Below are 17,346 nucleotides of genomic sequence, written 5' to 3' on the forward strand. Positions count from 1 at the left end.
TAGTGTACGCGTGACGTCACTCTACTCATTTAGAGTGTAACTCATACGTGGGATTAGCGTACGCGTGACGTCACTCTACTCATTTAGAGTGTAACTCATACGTGGGATTAGTGTACGCGTGACGTCACTCTACTCATTTAGAGTGTAACTCCTATGTGGGATTAGTGTACGCGTGACGTCACTCTACTCATTTAGAGTGTAACTCATACGTGGGATTAGTGTACGCGTGACGTCACTCTACTCATTTAGAGTGTAACTCCTATGTGGGATTAGTGTACGCGTGACGTCACTCTACTCATTTAGAGTGTAACTCATACGTGGGATCAGCGTACGCGTGACGTCACTCTACTCATTTAGAGTGTAACTCCTATGTGGGATTAGTGTACGCGTGACGTCACTCTACTCATTTAGAGTGTAACTCCTATGTGGGATTAGTGTACGCGTGACGTCACTCTACTCATTTAGAGTGTAACTCATACGTGGGATCAGCGTACGCGTGACGTCACTCTACTCATTTAGAGTGTAACTCCTATGTGGGATTAGTGTACGCGTGACGTCACTCTACTCATTTAGAGTGTAACTCATACGTGGGATTAGCGTACGCGTGACGTCACTCTACTCATTTAGAGTGTAACTCCTACGTGGGATTAGTGTACGCGTGACGTCACTCTACTCATTTAGAGTGTAACTCCTACGTGGGATTAGTGTACGCGTGACGTCACTCTACTCATTTAGAGTGTAACTCATACGTGGGATCAGCGTACGCGTGACGTCACTCTACTCATTTAGAGTGTAACTCATACGTGGGATCAGTGTACGCGTGACGTCACTCTACTCATTTAGAGTGTAACTCCTACGTGGGATTAGCGTACGCGTGACGTCACTCTACTCATTTAGAGTGTAACTCATACGTGGGATCAGTGTACGCGTGACGTCACTCTACTCATTTAGAGTGTAACTCATACGTGGGATTAGCGTACGCGTGACGTCACTCTACTCATTTAGAGTGTAACTCATACGTGGGATTAGCGTACGCGTGACGTCACTCTACTCATTTAGAGTGTAACTCATACGTGGGATTAGCGTACGCGTGACGTCACTCTACTCATTTAGAGTGTAACTCATACGTGGGATTAGCGTACGCGTGACGTCACTCTACTCATTTAGAGTGTAACTCATACGTGGGATTAGTGTACGCGTGACGTCACTCTACTCATTTAGAGTGTAACTCATACGTGGGATTAGCGTACGCGTGACGTCACTCTACTCATTTAGAGTGTAACTCCTATGTGGGATTAGTGTACGCGTGACGTCACTCTACTCATTTAGAGTGTAACTCCTACGTGGGATCAGCGTACGCGTGACGTCACTCTACTCATTTAGAGTGTAACTCCTATGTGGGATTAGTGTACGCGTGACGTCACTCTACTCATTTAGAGTGTAACTCATACGTGGGATCAGTGTACGCGTGACGTCACTCTACTCATTTAGAGTGTAACTCATACGTGGGATCAGCGTACGCGTGACGTCACTCTACTCATTTAGAGTGTAACTCATACGTGGGATCAGCGTACGCGTGACGTCACTCTACTCATTTAGAGTGTAACTCCTACGTGGGATTAGTGTACGCGTGACGTCACTCTACTCATTTAGAGTGTAACTCCTATGTGGGATTAGTGTACGCGTGACGTCACTCTACTCATTTAGAGTGTAACTCATACGTGGGATCAGCGTACGCGTGACGTCACTCTACTCATTTAGAGTGTAACTCCTACATGGGATTAGTGTACGCGTGACGTCACTCTACTCATTTAGAGTGTAACTCCTATGTGGGATTAGTGTACGCGTGACGTCACTCTACTCATTTAGAGTGTAACTCATACGTGGGATCAGCGTACGCGTGACGTCACTCTACTCATTTAGAGTGTAACTCATACGTGGGATCAGCGTACGCGTGACGTCACTCTACTCATTTAGAGTGTAACTCCTATGTGGGATTAGTGTACGCGTGACGTCACTCTACTCATTTAGAGTGTAACTCCTATGTGGGATTAGTGTACGCGTGACGTCACTCTACTCATTTAGAGTGTAACTCCTACGTGGGATTAGTGTACGCGTGACGTCACTCTACTCATTTAGAGTGTAACTCCTATGTGGGATTAGTGTACGCGTGACGTCACTCTACTCATTTAGAGTGTAACTCATACGTGGGATTAGCGTACGCGTGACGTCACTCTACTCATTTAGAGTGTAACTCATACGTGGGATTAGCGTACGCGTGACGTCACTCTACTCATTTAGAGTGTAACTCATACGTGGGATTAGTGTACACGTGCTAGCTCCCTTTTTTATTTCCTTATTTATATATTTATTTTTATTTATTTGCATGTACATATCTCTCTGAAACAGGGACTGTACCTGATTGCGCTGTACTTGTTACAATGACAATAAAGGTTCTGCTTCTTGGTGTTGATGCATATAAACACATTAAATCCCAGTTAAACACACTCTTTGGTTGTAACATGACAAGATGTGGAAAAGGTCATGGGGTGTGAATACTTTTGCACGGCACTGTATAAAACCTCAGTGACAGAAGACTGTCACGTGCGCATGTATTAATGTTTACAGCTAGCTGATTAGCGCAGCAGAGCTAACATTAACTTTACTACAGTCATCACTGCGACAACTAATAAACCCCATCCTGTTTCATCACTGACTAGATTTACTGTTTAACTGCTGTGTGTTTATAAAACATCATATTTATCACTCACTCACCCTCACCGTAACCACAGGAACAGGTTCTGTTTCCCGCGTGTGACGTATTTCCGCACGGGCAGCGCATGCGCGCTAAACCTCATTACAGCGACGATGTGTTTACGCAGTGGACTACAGCGACCACAATACAATGCGACTGAGTGGATAAAAGAACTTCCGGTAAGCGCGAGCTAAACTGGTGTACAGGGAGCGTGCGGAATAACATACAGCTGTTATTTATTTATTGGCTTTATTGATATTATTTATAAACAGTGTTGGGGACGTTACGTTTTAAAGTAACTAACTACATTGCAAAATTATATAAAATCAAAACTTTATAAAGTAATCAGTTACATTACAGCGTTACTTTCTGATAAAAGTAACTAGTTCAGTACTTTTCCACTGCAGAAAATAAAAACTCCTTTGTGATTCCTCATGCATGTTGTTTTAGTCACGACCTTTATAATTATTCTACCATCATCACTCAGTCAAGTTCGGCCCATAATCTGTTAACTACTAATACCCCCATCTCACCTACTAATACCCCTATCTCACCTACTAATTCCCCTATCTCACCTACTAATACCCCCATCTCACCTACTAATACCCCTATCTCACCTACTAATACCCCAAATCACCTACTAATACCCCAACTCACCTACTAATACCCCCAACTCACATACTAATACCCCCAACTCACCCACTAATACCCCTATCTCACCTACTAATACCCCTATCTCACCCACTAATACCCCTATCTCACCCACTAATACCCCTATCTCACCCACTAATACCCCTATCTCACCCACTAATACCCCTATCTCACCTACTAATACCTCCATCTCACCCACTAACACCCCTATCTCACCCACTAATACCCCCATCTCACCCACTAATACCCCTATCTCACCCACTAATACCCCATCTCACCCACTAATACCCCTATCTCACCTACTAATACCCCCATCTCACCTACTAATACCCCATCTCACCCACTAATACCCCTATCTCACCTACTAATACCCCATCTCACCCACTAATACCCCCATCTCACCCACTTATACCCCCATCTCACCTACTAATACCCCTATCTCACCTACTAATACCCCTATCTTACCCACTAATACCCTATCTCACCTACTAATACCCCTATCTTACCCACTAATACCCCTATCTCACGTACTAATACCCCTATCTCACCTACTAATACCCCTATCTCACCTACTAATACCCCTATCTCACCTACTAATACCCCTATCTCACCCACTAATACCCCTATCTCACCCACTAATACCCCAATCTCACCTACTAAAACCCCTATCTCACCTACTAATACCCCATCTCACCTACTAATACCCCATCTCACCAACTAATACCCCATCTCACCTATTAATACCCCTATCTCACCCACTAATACCCCTATCTCACCTACTAATACCCCCATCTCACCCACTAATACCCCCATCTCACCCACTAATACCCCCATCTCACCTACTAATACCCCCATCTCACCCACTAACACCCCCATCTCACCCACTAATACCCCCATCTCACCTACTAATACCCCCATCTCACCCATTAATACCCCCATCTCACCTACTAATACCCGTATCTCACCTACTAATACCCCCATCTCACCTACTAATACCCCCATCTCACCCACTAATACCCCCATCTCACCTACTAATACCCCCATCTCACCTACTAATATCCCCATCTCACCCACTAATACCCCATCTCACCCACTAATACTCCCATCTCACCTACTAATACCCCCATCTCACCTACTAATACCCCTATCTCACCCACTAATACCCCTATCTCACCCACTAATACCCCATCTCACCCACTAATACCCCTATCTCACCCACTAATACCCTTATCTCACCCACTAATACCCCCATCTCACCTACTAATACCCCCATCTCACCCACTAATACCCCAATCTCACCCACTAACACCCCCATCTCACCCACTAATACCCCCATCTTACCTACTAATACCCCCATCTCACCCATTAATACCCCCATCTCACCTACTAATACCCGTATCTCACCTACTAATACCCCCATCTCACCTACTAATACCCCCATCTCACCTACTAATACCCCATCTCACCTACTAATACCCCCATCTCACCCACTAATACCCCATCTCACCCACTAATACCCCCATCTCACCCACTAATACCCCCATCTCACCTACTAATACCCCTATCTCACCCACTAATACCCCCATCTCACCCACTAATACCCCATCTCACCCACTAATACCCCTATCTCACCCACTAATACCCTTATCTCACCCACTAATACCCCCATCTCACCTACTAATAACCCTATCTCACCCACTAATACCCCTATCTCACCCAATAATACCCCTATCTCACCTACTAATACCCCTATCTTACCCACTAATACCCCTATCTCACCCACTAATACCCCATCTCACCTACTAATACCCCTATCTCACCCACTAATACCCCCATCTCACCTACTAATACCCCTATCTCACCCACTAATACCCCCATCTCACCCACTAATACCCCATCTCACCCACTAATACCCCTATCTCACCCACTAATACCCCCATCTCACCCACTAATACCCCCATCTCACCTACTAATACCCCCATCTCACCCACTAATACCCCCATCTCACCCACTAACACCCCCATCTCACCCACTAATACCCCCATCTCACCTACTAATACCCCCATCTCACCCATTAATACCCCCATCTCACCTACTAATACCCCTATCTCACCTACTAATACCCCCATCTCACCTACTAATACCCCCATCTCACCTACTAATACCCCTATCTCACCTACTAATACCCCTATCTCACCCACTAATACCCCATCTCACCCACTAATACCCCTATCTCACCCACTAATACCCTTATTTCACCCACTAATACCCCCATCTCACCTACTAATACCCCTATCTCACCCACTAATACCCCCATCTCACCTACTAATACCCCCATCTCACCCACTAATACCCCATCTCACCTACTAATACCCCCATCTCACCTACTAATACCCCTAGGTCACCTACTAATACCTAGGGTTAATACTAACCCTAAGCCTAACCATAACCATAACCTAATTTGTAGATCTCTTGTGAAAACAGAAAGGAGAGGTCTAGTTTAGGGTTTTAAGAACTTTCCAAGTAATAGAATATCATTGACGAGAAAGTAAACTTTATTGTCAGATCAGTTCTGTTAAAAATACTGCAGTGGAAGCGTTTAGACAATACTCACACTCCATGCACACTCCTCACACAATACACTCTGCGCCGTTTTATTTCATCTGCTAAGTTTAGTCTATAATTGAAGATGTAAATTAAATTATTAGTTAGTGGAGTAAATGAATCATTTAAACTGATTATAAAAGTGAATTCTGTGTGCCTTATGCAGTGTTTAACAGGGGTTTGTTGCCCCATGCTAGAATCTGTCAGATGTCTAAATGTAATGATGCCCCATGCTATAAATTCGCCCCCTCATGTGCCAGATAAATTGTGACTGGGCATCTGGGGGACTATGAGTTTTCCCGGTGGGCCGCTGGCCTATGTGGGCCGGCCCAGTCAGTACGCAGATATATATAAAATGACGGATCCATAATATTGCATCTCTTTTCCGTGCATGCAAATGAGTGTGTCGATCGCTCTCCCTCAATATTGATTAGTTTGGTCAGTTCCGTCAGGGTTCTGAAACTCATCCGCTCTGACTGCTCTAACATGACGGTCAGGGACAGCGGGGCTGGATCCAGCAGCTCAGCACATCCCACCCACATCATAATACACTGGATCATTAAAGTGGAGATTAAGGTTTAAAACCACATACTAGTATAAAAATATAACACAATACAACAACGTAAAGAACAAAAGTATCACTGAACAAATATTGGGTCATATTTGTAAAACTGTAGAAACAAAGGAAAGAACAATAAGACAAACAACATATGAAACTAAAATATTTTCAGTGTCCAGTAGCGCCAGTCTCACAGAGACCCAGGAGGCTTATTAACAGTTTGACAGCAAAATGAGACATTTGGGCAGTATTGTGATTTATTTATTTATTTATTTATTTATTTGTTTGTTTATTTCGAAACATCCAAGACAATACTGCAAAAATGTTTCATTTACAGGGTGTTAGAAATATTCTGTGCATTGTCTCTTATTGAGTCACAAGGACGTTAAAAAGCTATTCATCATTCACAGTTATTCAGATCAGGGTAAAGTTAGTGTGATAGACAGGAGCAGCAGTAACTCGTGCTAGTTATTATTATGGTGGTCAATATTCATTTAAAATAACCTTTCTCAGCATTATTTCGAATTAATATTGACTATCAGAATAATTAAAATAAGTAACTAGTTTACTAGCGTGAGCTACTGCTGCTACTAATTTTATTTCAGCTTAGATGTTCAGTTTTTATCGCCATTCCTTTTAAAATATTGTCTTTATAGATTTATATGTTGTTTGTCTTGATGTTCTTTCCTTTGTTTCTTTGTTTTACTGATATGACCCAATTTATATTCAGTGTTACTTCAAATAATATGTTTAAATAGCATTGATTTCTGCATTGTGTTATATTTTTATACAAGTAACTGGTGTTAAAAATGTATCTCTACATTAATGAGCCAATGTATTATGATGTGTGCTGCTGTGGGACAGGAAGTCCAGGGACACTTTTTGGTCCCAGTCCGCCCCTGTAATAATACCATACTAATAATGAAGAGAAGTCCTTGTGAAGATCATCTTACCTCAAGCTTAACCCGACTGCAAGGCTAGAAAGAAGCTTGAAAAATCTACATGAAATTTATTACCATTTTATGAACTTTATAAAATTTCATGTCATGTTTAGAAAACTACAAGATCTACTGATTTCTAGTATCAACTTCAGCACTGAAAGCTTTTCTGTTGTTTTTATATGTGGTTAAATTGCAGATTAACACAGTTTCTAAAAGCTTCCAGATGCATGTGTGATAAACTGTAATGTTATATTTATCTGTTTCATCTAAAACTTCTCAATGCCTTGTTGAGTCATTAATTTATTAGTCACTTGTTAAGAAATGGATACGTGAGCAGAGGAGCTGAAAGTCCGTAGTGTATTTTATATTGTCTACTTTGTCCTTAATCTTCTTCTTTATCTTAATGTTCATCCAAATTCAGGATAAAGTCTGATAAATTCAGCAACGGGATTATATTAAATTCCTGAAACAAAAGTAGAGGGAACAAAAATAAAACAACTACAAAAGGACTCTTACAAATTTCAATCATTCATCAGTTAAACAGAGCAGAAGCATTTCCTTGATTTGACTGTATGCTTCAGAAACCACGATCGATAAATTTTAGACAACGCCAAACGTCCGAACTCATCGTGGCACGTCGAGACGCAGGAGAGTCTCGGAGACGCAAAAACAGAAGTCAGGAGGAAAAATCAGAAAAGTAAAGTGTTATGCAGTTACGTGATGTACCGTAATCTAAGTGCACTTTGTTTATTTGTTTAGGATGAAGTTCAAGGCTGTAAACTGTAAATATTAAAGATAAACATACTCTTCTCAGTCGAACAGTTTGTATTAATTTAGAATGTATTGATATCCATAAACATGTTGATATCATATTTATTGAGGGGTGAATAAATATGATGTACCAGCCAAGTATGCAGACGGGGCTCCTCTGTGTAAGTTTTAAAGGACCTTAAATATATGATGTACGTTATTATACAGTAAGCTTCATAATTATTGTCACCAATGCCGGACACTTCCAGAAACATCAGTATGTAAGTTGTATAGAGCTACAAAATCCAAAATGTAGTTTTACCAGAATTACTTTTGATGAATTTGCTTCCCTGGGCTCCTCAACTAAGGGTTTAACAAGCTCAGCATGTTCACTGATAACCATCAAACTTAGCAAACATGTGTTTTGTTGTGCAGAACTGCAGCGTCTGTCGGCAGGAGACGACACCATTTTATGGGATTTTTTTTTTCCATTATAAAACTTGAATAAGGAGCTTGTTGTTCGAAAACTACATTCAAGATGTTCAATGTTTAAAAGAAATCTTTCGAAAATAAAACTATAAAATATTCAATACTCAGTTGTTAGATTGTTAAAAGTGCATGCGAGACATTGGAGTGGACACAGGCTATTTTTAAATTCACTATTGTTTAAAGGAAAAAAAGTACTGCGGATATCCTCTATTGTCTAATAATAACTTTAAAACTTGAGCTGAAAAATGTGTCTCGGGCAGGTAATAAAACATTAGGACAATTTTAGTGAGACAGAGCTGTTAGTCTGAACCTAACTAGCTTTAGCATGATTCCACTTTATGTTTCTTTAAATGACTTTTAGTTTTCCTTATTCCTTATATGGCAATACGTCCTGTAGCTCGCTGTCAGCTGTACAGTATATAGAACATGTGAATGGCTCATGCTGAATGATGTCGTAGCAGATGAACCCCTCATGAAGTCCGTGTGGGGGTCAGTGATCGGACCATGTGGTCACAGTTTACTCAAGGCTTCGGTATAAGACTGATATATAGACAAGAGAACTTTTGACACCCCATTTGGTCTGTGTATGTCTGTGTGTGTGTGTGATTATGTCTCTCCCACGGTTCATTCATCAAATTTTAAACCTGACAAAAGTGTGTGCACAAATAGACAAACTCCAGAGTGAGTTCTAGTCCCGATGTTATTTGGGAACTTTTAGCCCTCCCTATGGCAGGATTTTGTCTCTGTTATCTGGCAACCTGAGTATAAAGTGAGTATGAGCACAAGATCGACAGTTTAAATGAGCTAAAAAAAAACACACACACCACCATATAGTAATCTTTATTTTGTACCATGATTGCTAAAGTTTGTAATTAATTAATCACCGGTTCACATGTGTGCTAAACTGTGGGAAGATGCACATAGCTACAGTACATTACACAACTAGTCTATATACATTATTGTATATGCTGAACTGAATGTAACATTGCTTCTAATAAAGCGTCAGGTGATTGAATATTTTATGATTTTTTTTAAAGAACCGAACCGGTTTAAATATACTATACTTGTGTTACTCGACCTCAGTGCAGCTTTTGACACCATTGATCACGCTATTCTTCTCCACAGGTTAGAAAATGTGGTAGGAATTAAGGGTACAGCCCTCTCCTGGCTCAGATCCTATTTGACCGATCGGTATCAGTATGTAGACTTAAATGGTGATTAAATAAACAAGCTTCAGCTAGTCCAGAATGCATCAGCGAGAGTCCTCACTAGAACCAGAAGATACGAGCACATCACCCCTATCTTATCTTCACTCCATTGGCTCCCTGTGAAATTTCGCATTGATTTTAAAATACTACTCTCGACATATAAAGCATTAAATGGTCTCGCGCCGCAGTACCTGAGTGAACTGCTAGTGTCTTACGATCCGCCACGCCCACCAAAACCTGTGCCAAGTTGTAGTGCGGACTGGGTATTCCGCTGTGGCGAGCCCTTGTCGGGAGCAGGTGAAAGATCAACAACAGTCATAATTAGTCCTGCTGGAGTCCCTGCTTGCACCCTGCTCTAAATATATATTCACATTATACATTGTGTAACTGTGACCATACCCAACTGTTATCTCTTCTCTTCTCTGTCTTCTTCTCTCTCTCTCTCTCTCTCTTTCTTCCCCTGTCTCTCTGTCTCTACACATGTCTCTCCTGAGCTGCCAGTGATCCAGACCTCCTCTGTCCTCTGGACCTGTCTGACTCGTCCTGGTGTCCCTCGTCTGTTTGGAGATCTGTTCACATGGATGTCCCGTGTGGTCTGTCTGGGATGCGTGTGGTGACTGGGGTTGGTTCCACTTCACCATGAAGACGGTCCTGTCCTCGGCTGATGCAGACAGCTGTTCTCTGAGGACTCGTGACTGCAGTCACTCAATAGTTCAGGACTGGAGTTTCCTCTAGTCTACCTGAGCCTCCAATAATGAACTGGACTCCATATTAACATCAATTAACATCAACTGTTATAGCTGTACTGGCTAACACTGGGGTCAGGGGTCGCTCAGTGGTTAAGGCATTGGACTACGGTTCGGAAGATCCCAGGTTCAAACCCCACAACCACCAGGTTCTCCCTGTTGGGCCCTTGAGCGCGGCCCTTAACCCTCAACTGCTCAGATGTGTAATGAGATAAAAATGTAAGTCGCTCTGGATAAGAGTGTCCGCTAAATGCCTAAACTTAAATGTAATGTAAATGTAACACACTTAACACACAGTATGAGTGCAGATCAATCCCTGCTATCCGTTACCACGCAGATGAGGTGTTGATTGCATTGTCTTCATGGAAGGTTGGATTAAAATGTCCACGAGACAGAACAGGCTGAACAGAAGCCCCACATCTGATCTTGTTCCAGATTTTTGTTCAGCGCTGGACGAGTTGGTGCCTGATCAGTTTTGACTGTTTATTAAAACTCTGATCATTAATACAGGAATCATGTCAGTGTGTTTAAAAGAAATTAATTGTGTTCTATTAAAAGGAAATGCACATAATTGCATGTTTGTCTACTGATTGTGAGACAGGTTTAGAGGAAATGAGGTTTCATTTTGATTAGTTAAACAGCAGAGTGTAAGTGTAAAAGTTTCTTTTTACGGTTTGACTCAGATTAGTTGTAAAAATTTTGACTTACACCCAGACTTACTTCCTGTTTATCAGTAAAAGCTAATTTATCATTAGATGTGGGAAAATTCTCAATTTTATTACCCAAAAATAAATAAATAGATAAATAGAACACCTCACACCCAGATTCAGATTTGAATTCTGCGCTCATTCGAGGATTTAATACTTTATTAATTTATTCAGACCTAACAGATTCAGACTGAGCGTTTGGTGGGAGATTTACACACGTCCAGTCTGGGCCAAACTGCTCAGCTCTTACACTGTGAGCTTCAGGAAAAGAATGAATTGATTAATTTTCATTAATAAATCAAGGCAGTCAGTGTACAATTGCAACAATAATCATTGTTAAAAGTGCTATATAAATAATTGAATTGAGTATACAGTACATTAAGATTCACACATGTTGAGGAAGATAATATGAAGAGTTAGATGTAGAAGGAACTCAGACGTTTGTAGGCATCCACGTTATTCTAAAGCACAAAAAAAGGACCAAAGTAAGGATGTATAGCAAAATGATCAATACTGTAACGCTGTAGAACCAGCACTGGTGTCGGGTAAGAAATATGTTAAGAGCATTCTTACAGTGTGCTATTAAGTCGACTTCACTTAAATCTCTCAGTGCTGTATTACAAGCCAAATGTCCTTCTGCAAGGCATTAGTTAATTGGGGGGGTCATTATGCAGCTAGGTTCTTGTAAAGTTTCCCTTTTTACCCCCAAATTGTTTCTGTATGGTTTTCACTTGAATGTTGGGATTGCCTTTTAAAATTAAAAGCGAACAAAAAAACTGACAAAGTTATCTTCAAATTTTTAACATTACAAAAGGATGCAGTTTTTAACTAGGGTTTTTAGATTTATTTATAGCTACAACACACATGCACATATGTTATTCAGGCAATTATTCATGAGAAAACTGAATGAAAACTTGCAATATGTTAAATGGACCCTAATGTCATCAAAGGGCCGGCGCCATCTAGTGGTTCTGATGTGTATTGTTATCGCAGACATATTGCAGGCCTTATTACACAATAAGTGAGTCACCAAGAAACTTAGTGTCCGGGATCCTGACTAATGACAAGATAATTAACACACTGGTGCGTCCGTGCGTTTGTGTATGTGTGTATGTCCCAATGTAGTCCTGCGGTTTGAGTAGCCGCACTTACGGTACATACTTACGGTACATACTTACGGTACATACTTACGGTAATCACGCTAAAAGTGTGAAACAAGTATCCGCAAGCTCATGCACAACCAAAGCAACTTTCTACAAAAAACACCTATAATTTTAACTTTACTTTTAATTTAAAGTAATGAAACCAACATACGTCAAAGTATCTCTGAGTATAAAAACGTACTCCTTGTTTTTCATATTGACAGACGCTGTGCTTTTGAAGAGCAATTACTTTAAAGTTCTACAGGAAAATTAGTTGATTTCTTATTGTGAACGTAGCAGTGGTTCCGAACCCTGGTCCTAAAATACCTCCTCCACTGTCATGCACTTTGTAAGGTTTTTCCTGCTCTACCACAGACACTTAGAAAAGACTGTTCATTAGCTGATTAGTTAAATCAGGCGTGTTGGGAGCTGAGAAAACACTGAGTGTGCGGGGAATTCTCCACGACCAGGGTTGGAAACCACTGGGTTAGGACACTCTGAACTGGTGAGGGGTTATTATTTAACTATATATACGGTACCAGTCACATGTTAGGCCCCGGGTTCAGATTTATTTACCAGAAATACTGGATTATCCCCCAAAACTATAACACAAATGGCATTAGGCAATTAAGTAACAACAACAAGAACACTGTTTTAAAAATGGTGGTCGCCTTCAGTATTGTTTTAGAGAGAAATAAACATCAGGGACGACATTGGGGTTAGAATTTGTCCATATTTTTGACTTATAGTATATACATCATAAATGAACCATATGCACTTTAAAATATGAATGTGTGCTTTGAATAATAATATTAATAATAATAATAATAAATTAAATGATGATAAATAATTTTAGCTTTTATAGTCATAGATTCTGTGATTTTGTGATTAATTATGATATGTTTTTGTGTTGTTTTTGTTCATTAGTTATTTTAAATGATCTTTTAATTTCTAAGGGTCCAGGTCCAGCAGGTGGCCTCATGGAGACACTCAGCAGTCTTACAGCACACACACACACACACACACACACAGAGAGCTGCAAGGCATGTAACCCAAAGATCTCAGGATTCATGTGGAATAGCATTTAAAATGTCTGAAGTAATAAGTGAGATTAAGTTTCTGAGAACAGGGGACAGGGGACAGTGCTGCATGTCTAATGGTACCTGGACGGTGAGGACAGGGTTATCCAGGACAACAGTCTGTCTCTCCCTGTCTCTGTCTCTCTCATTCCCGCGGACATCTGATGGTTCACTCCTGTGACGCGCGCGCGACCTCACTTGCCTCACTCCGGTATACACAGAGGAGCGGTGTGTGTGTGTGTGTGTGTGTGTGTGTGTGAGGGACTCGTGTTCCGGATCAATAGACCACATCGATGATGAAGCGCTGAAGCTCAAACCAGCCGCCGGTTTAAGGTTTGTTTCCTTAATATTCTTTAAATAATCCAAGCAGGTCCCACAGACCCGGGCGAAACATTCTGGAGGGTAAAGGATGTTTATTTGTTTGTTTATTTGTTTGTTTGTGTTATATTTGCTACAGTGAGCTTGGAGTGATGATCCAGATGTCTGAGTCTCTAAACTTCACCCTGCTCCTGTGACCCGGCCGTCAGACTTCAGACTTCTGCTGGAATTATGGGGTGATGTTGCTGCTGAAAAGCCATGGATGTAAATTTCTCCTCGGTTCTCAGTTCAGTGCAGCATGATTCATCAAAGCGGGTTTTGACCGGCTGCTTTCTTTCTCTCCTGATCCTGACGACTCTGCTGGGAAACACGCTGGTCTGTGCTGCGGTTACGAAATTTCGACATCTGCGTTCCAAAGTCACCAACTACTTTGTTATATCGCTGGCTATTTCAGACCTGCTGGTGGCCATTTTGGTGATGCCTTGGAAGGCGGCTACTGAGATGGTGGGATTCTGGCCCTTTGGCGCTTTCTGTGATATCTGGGTGGCATTTGACATCATGTGCTCCACTGCGTCCATCCTGAACCTGTGTGTCATTAGTGTAGATCGCTACTGGGCCATTTCCAGCCCATTTCGCTATGAGCGGAAAATGACCCCCAAGGTGGCGTTCATCATGATCAGCGTAGCGTGGACCCTGTCTGTTTTTATCTCCTTCATTCCCGTACAGCTGAACTGGCACAAAGCACAAAGTGCAGGTTACACTGAACTTAACAGCTCCTACGCTGAACTTCCACCAGGAAACTGTGATTTCAGTCTTAACCGAACTTATGCTATTTCCTCCTCTCTTATCAGTTTCTACATTCCTGTAGCAATCATGATTGTCACCTACACTCGTATCTACCGCATTGCTCAGAAGCAAATCCGCAGGATATCTGCCCTGGAGCGAGCAGCAGAGAGTGCCAAAAATCATCACAGCAGCAGCATAGAGTCTGAAAACTCCTTTAAGGTCTCCTTTAAGCGTGAAACCAAAGTCCTCAAGACCCTCTCTGTTATCATGGGAGTGTTCGTGTGCTGTTGGCTGCCTTTTTTCATCCTCAACTGCTTGGCGCCTTTCTGTGAACCCAATGTAGACTTCCCATGCATAAACCCAACCACCTTTGACGTCTTCGTCTGGTTTGGCTGGGCGAACTCCTCACTCAACCCTATCATCTACGCATTCAATGCTGACTTCCGCAAAGCATTTTCTAGCCTTCTAGGATGCCAACATCTTTGCCCTGGCAGCAACTCTGTTAAGATTGTGAGCATCAGCAAGAACAGAGCATTCAAGCACGGCTCACACTGTCAGCACAAGGGCTTCATCCCCAAAGGTGGTAGCAATCGCAGTTGTGTGATACCTCATAGCATACTAAGTCAGGATGAGGAAGTTCAGAAGAAGGAAGAGAATTCTCATTTTAAAACCTTGGAGAAGTTCTCTCATCATGTGTCAGACAACATGGACAGCAATGCTGACATTTCCCTGGAGAAGATCAACCCCAGCGCAAATTCCTACCTCCCTGAACTTCTGGCTTATGAGCGCTGATGGCACAGCGATCACGCATTAAAAAAAAACAGAGGAAAGTGAGATCTGGACAAAGTGAAAGCTGTAGGAATGTTCCGTATGGAAGCACTTTATCTGGAGAACTATCTGCAAAATACTGACAGCTTGTGTTTACAAACAGGTTAGTTACAGCATGAACAACTTGAATAAAGAGAATGCATTAGTTTATACTGTACATATGATTTGCTTTTTGTTCACATGCGCACGTTTGTTGCAGAAAAACGACTGCAGTGAAACATAAATACAAATTGAACAAATTCTTGTAGGTAAAGTCTTTTTCTGTGTGATTCTCATGGACTTCCTGTGAGCAGCACAGTTTCTGTCGGTGGTGTTTTTTCTGTGTATCGGTGTCGATGCGGCCAGCAGTTCCACATGCTTACTTATTCCACATAATTATTTTCCTTGTGGTTTAATAGTTTTACTAGATGCACTAGCAGCTTACCTCTCGGTGATATCAATCACACTCTTGTTTAAAACTCACTTTAGCAATAAACACAGTTTTTCATTTTCCTGCACTTTCCTCTTTTCCTCAATGCAATAATGATGATAATCAGTTTTTGTTTTTAAATGAATTGTTAGAATTGGGATAAAATTTTATACTGCAATAAGACAGTACAAAGTGGGGACAGGACACTGTCTCAGTGTGTTCAGTCACACTGCTAACCTTCGCTTACAGTGAAAATAAAACAGCCCTGAGATCCAGAATGCACTTGACGTGTTTCAGATACAGAAGAGCTGCACAATAATAGTGTTTTTAATCGGAGTTACGTTGTTCAATTCTAATATAAATGAAGTTTAAATTATATTCTATGGTATCAGTTAGAAAACAGTGTGTGGATCTTTTCTGTCCTGGTGCTGCCATGATTCACGGCTCTTACACGCTTAAAACACATGAAAGAGAAGTGTTATTGTTGTACTGCAGTTCACAAACAGGTTTTCTCTCAATTCTGCAAACATTTCGCAAACTCTAAATGCTATGCTAACACTATTTGTAAAGAATATGTAAAGAAACATGTAACTGCACAATTAAATTTTAAAAAATCATGGGAGGAAATGAATGCACATTGTTTGTGTTTTTAACTTTCCTGCCACAAAATAGTTTCACTGATATCCGTAGCACGAGAGCACAAGTCCTGCTGGCTTTTCAGAATTTTATCATCGCAAGTTCGGTTCCCTGGGTGATGCTGTAACCTCTCGCAGCCGGAGGTCTAGAGAGAGCTGATTGGCCGAGCTCTCTCAGAGGGGAGGGATGAGAGCTACAGCCAATCAGAGTGTGTGAGCCAACGTGAGCTCGCGCACGCGGAAGGAGCAAAAAAAAGGTATACTGTACATGTAAAGAATTCACATCATTACTGCGGTGCCATGTCTCCTGTCTCCTTTTAACAGTCCGGAGTGGCATCAGAACGAGTTTAGGATTGTTATGGAGTTTCTATTACAAAGGGCTGTGAGAGGGTGTGCTGGAATTTGGGTTTTATATTTTTACAGGCTTAAAAAAAAATTATTCATTTATAGCAATTAACTATTTATTCAAAGTAAAAAACTTTGTAACGTGCTATTTAACGATCCATAATCTGAAAATACAGTGAACACACACACACACACACACACACACACACACAATCTTAGGATAAATAATCACAGGTTTTATGACTCAGTTACTGAAGGTCTATTTATTTATTTATTTAATTTATTTCCCAGAATTCCTTTAGATGTCTCTACAATAAGATAATAAGCTGAAACAGATTAAACATCTGCAAAACTGAAAATCTCCAATCCTTAAAAAAAAACACACACACACCCG

General features: G+C 41.2%; 2 protein-coding genes across 5 annotated transcripts in view; one reads left to right on the forward strand and one right to left on the reverse strand.

The window, feature by feature from the left end:
* rad50 (RAD50 homolog, double strand break repair protein) overlaps nt 1-2,847 on the reverse strand; it is a 62,877-nt gene extending 60,030 nt beyond the window's left edge. For 2 of the 4 annotated variants that reach the window (XM_053490816.1, XM_053490814.1), the window contains exon 1: nt 2,782-2,826. The gene's annotated coding sequence lies outside the window, so the exon portion shown is untranslated. Of the gene's footprint in view, nt 1-2,775 lie in introns of all 4 variants that reach the window. The other 2 variants (XM_053490817.1, XM_053490818.1) reach the window with 2 other exon arrangements.
* Nucleotides 2,848-14,207: 11,360 nt separating this feature from the next.
* On the forward strand, nt 14,208-15,527 carry drd1b (dopamine receptor D1b). The gene has a single exon (XM_053490808.1). The coding sequence runs from the start codon at nt 14,208-14,210 to the stop codon at nt 15,525-15,527; it is 1,320 nt and encodes a 439-aa protein (XP_053346783.1).
* The last annotated feature ends 1,819 nt before the right edge of the window (nt 15,528-17,346 follow it).

This window comes from Clarias gariepinus, unplaced genomic scaffold, assembly GCF_024256425.1.
Source record: "Clarias gariepinus isolate MV-2021 ecotype Netherlands unplaced genomic scaffold, CGAR_prim_01v2 scaffold_33, whole genome shotgun sequence".
In the NCBI taxonomy this organism is placed as follows: Eukaryota; Metazoa; Chordata; class Actinopteri; order Siluriformes; family Clariidae; genus Clarias; species Clarias gariepinus.

Coding starts and splice junctions, on each gene's coding strand:
- drd1b (XM_053490808.1), top strand. CDS start 14,208: ATGGATGTAAATTTCTCCTCGGTTCTCAGTTCAGTGCAGCATGATTCA.